The sequence below is a fragment of the Cryptotermes secundus genome, unplaced genomic scaffold (assembly GCF_002891405.2).
Source record: "Cryptotermes secundus unplaced genomic scaffold, Csec_1.0 scaffold1801, whole genome shotgun sequence".
NCBI lineage: Eukaryota > Metazoa > Arthropoda > Insecta > Blattodea > Kalotermitidae > Cryptotermes > Cryptotermes secundus.
In genome coordinates, this window is record NW_019743179.1 from 178132 (window position 1) to 180554 (window position 2423).

At 36.9% G+C, this 2423-nt stretch overlaps 1 protein-coding gene across 3 annotated transcripts in view; it reads left to right on the forward strand.

Moving 5' to 3' along the window:
• The window catches only part of LOC111874044 (zinc finger MYM-type protein 3), a 49322-nt gene extending 47616 nt beyond the window's left edge, over nt 1-1706 (forward strand). For all 3 annotated transcript variants that reach the window (XM_023869182.2, XM_023869184.2, XM_023869183.2), the window contains one exon: nt 893-1706. In XM_023869182.2, the coding sequence (XP_023724950.1) occupies nt 893-1067 (175 nt within the window). In that variant the 3' untranslated portion in view covers nt 1068-1706. The remainder of the gene's footprint in view (nt 1-892) is intronic.
• Nucleotides 1707-2423: the final 717 nt, after the last annotated feature.

Genomic DNA, 2423 nt, shown 5'->3' on the forward strand with positions numbered 1-2423 from the left:
TGTGTGTGTGTGTGTGTGCGAGACAGTGAACAAAAAGGAGCCATTCCCCAGGGGAAGAACATGTATTTCTGCTGTTCAGGAATAAATGTTTAAACCAGAAAGCCCATGAAGATACTGTGTTCTGGGGTGTGAGGGCATATAACCTGGTAGATATATACTTTCTTGGAGGAATGTGCTGTGCCTCTCTTTGTGATAGCAGAAAAATATTGTGAGTAGTTAGGACACTGATTCCTGGTCAGATAATTGTTCTTTAATTCAACAAGAACAGCCAAATATAATAACAAATCTCATGACAGTTTTATCACTCAGAATTACACTATCAGAGCCTGCTTTTCTGCAGTTTTTCAGTAGACATTACATAAAATTAATCAGTTCTGTGTAGTAGTCATGTTACATCACAGTGATGAACTGCCATTATAGGCTACAAGAGATAAGACGGTATGACTGTAGACAGACAAGAGTTTTATACTGTTAGGTAAATATGGTGAGAGGCCTCTTGTATCTTATTTTGAATGAATCTGGTATTAACCTTTAGCAGCATAGTGTATATCTCTCACTACTGCAGCACTGGCAGTTAGATGTATATTTAAAAAAAATGCAACACCAGACCTTCTGGGATCTGCTGAAGCATTGCATGCACCAGCAGCTAAGGGTAGTTACATGTATGCATGGCATTACTGCTGTGTCACATATGAGGCCTCCACTGTTAACAGTCAGGAAAGAAGAGGATGGTATGACATGAGTTCAGCAAATTGTAGTATTCAGAAATATTGAAAAGTTTTCAGAATAATTAGGGGTTGTGTGTTATTTGTTTGGAACTTTATTACATACTGCAGAACATTCACATACACACACTTGTCTCTGCCACTGACGAACACCTTTACTTTTGCAGTCCAGAAAGTGTGAAGACTCGAAATGATGTGTTCTACTTGCTGCCAGAACGATCGTGCGTTCCAGACAGTCCTGTGTGGTACTCGACAATGGCACTGGGCAGGGAACCTCTTGTCAAAATGCTGCACAGAGTGAAGATGGTCAAAGAAATAAATATTGCGTTACTCACAAGTTAAATGTCACTTCCCTCCCCATTCCTTGGGCTTAGCGAGCAGCGTGTACAAATGGGACCAAGATGTGGCGAGTGCATTATTTGTGACGTTTTAGGCAGTGCTGATGGACGTATTAAGCCCATAAGAAATAAAGCTTGTGGATCTCATGATGCAGGTGGCAGCAGTGCTGCAGACTCCATGCATATGGACAGAGTGTTGGCATCTTAGAGAGAAATATTTGCTCTATATAGTAAGTGTACAAACTGTCTGCACAGAGACACCTTTTTTTATTGTTTACATATTTGAAATCTTCATATTGAGTTCTTTTGTAGATAAGTTGCAAAAAGATCATAAAAAAAGCATTTTAGAATAAAATACTACTTCTGCTAACATACTCTTAAGAGGAGAGGCGGCTGCCGCAGCTACATGTCTGCCAGACTCATTCTGTTGTTCAGATTCCTATTGTAAATATGGTTATGAAGTGAAAGTGTGACTTAAATTAGTTTGCAGTTAGATTCAGAGAATTCTGTTCTGTAAAAACATGAACTTTCCTCATAGGAATATGTTGTCAAGAGGTTTTATAGTACCTTATCACAGTTTTGTGGAAGTCTTTAATTGAAACTGAATGTCTAAATAAAAAATGAAATGATGAGTTTCAAAAAACATTAAGGACTAGGCTTCCAGATATTTGGCAGCCATCCTATTACATTTAAAGACGTAGCAATACATTTGATTTGTTTCATTCTGGTCCATCACACTAACAAATTATAAAGACAAAACAACTCCATCCAGTGTGACTATTGAAGTTTTTACTACTTCAAACCCTATAGACCATCATCAGAGGGACATCGATACTTTTTGGAAACTGCTATCACAATGGGTGTTTTCAATGTTAAAATACACATGCATACAATGTTTGTAATGCACAATATATACAAAATCCAACTTTTCCACAACTACAGCAGCTCTCTTGGTATATTAAAGTTTTTAAAACATTGTTAAGTTAAAATGTATAAACCTCCAAGAAAGACGATAGGAGAAGGGACACGAACCTACTTGGTTTATAAATTTTAACTGAAATAACAAAGTTTTAAAAACTTTAATATACCAAGAAAGCTGCTGTAGTTGTGGAAAAGTTGGATTTTGTATATATTGTGCATTACAAACATTGTATGCATGTGTATTTTAACATTGAAAACACCCATTGTGATAGCAGTTTCCAAAAAGTATCGATGTCCCTCTGATGATGGTCTATAGAGACCGAAACATGTAAGGATGTTAAGTTTTCAAGTAGTAAAATCTTCAATAGTCACACTGGACGGAGTTGTTTTGTCTTTGTAAGTAGCAATACTTTAACTTGAATACCTTATTTACCCTACT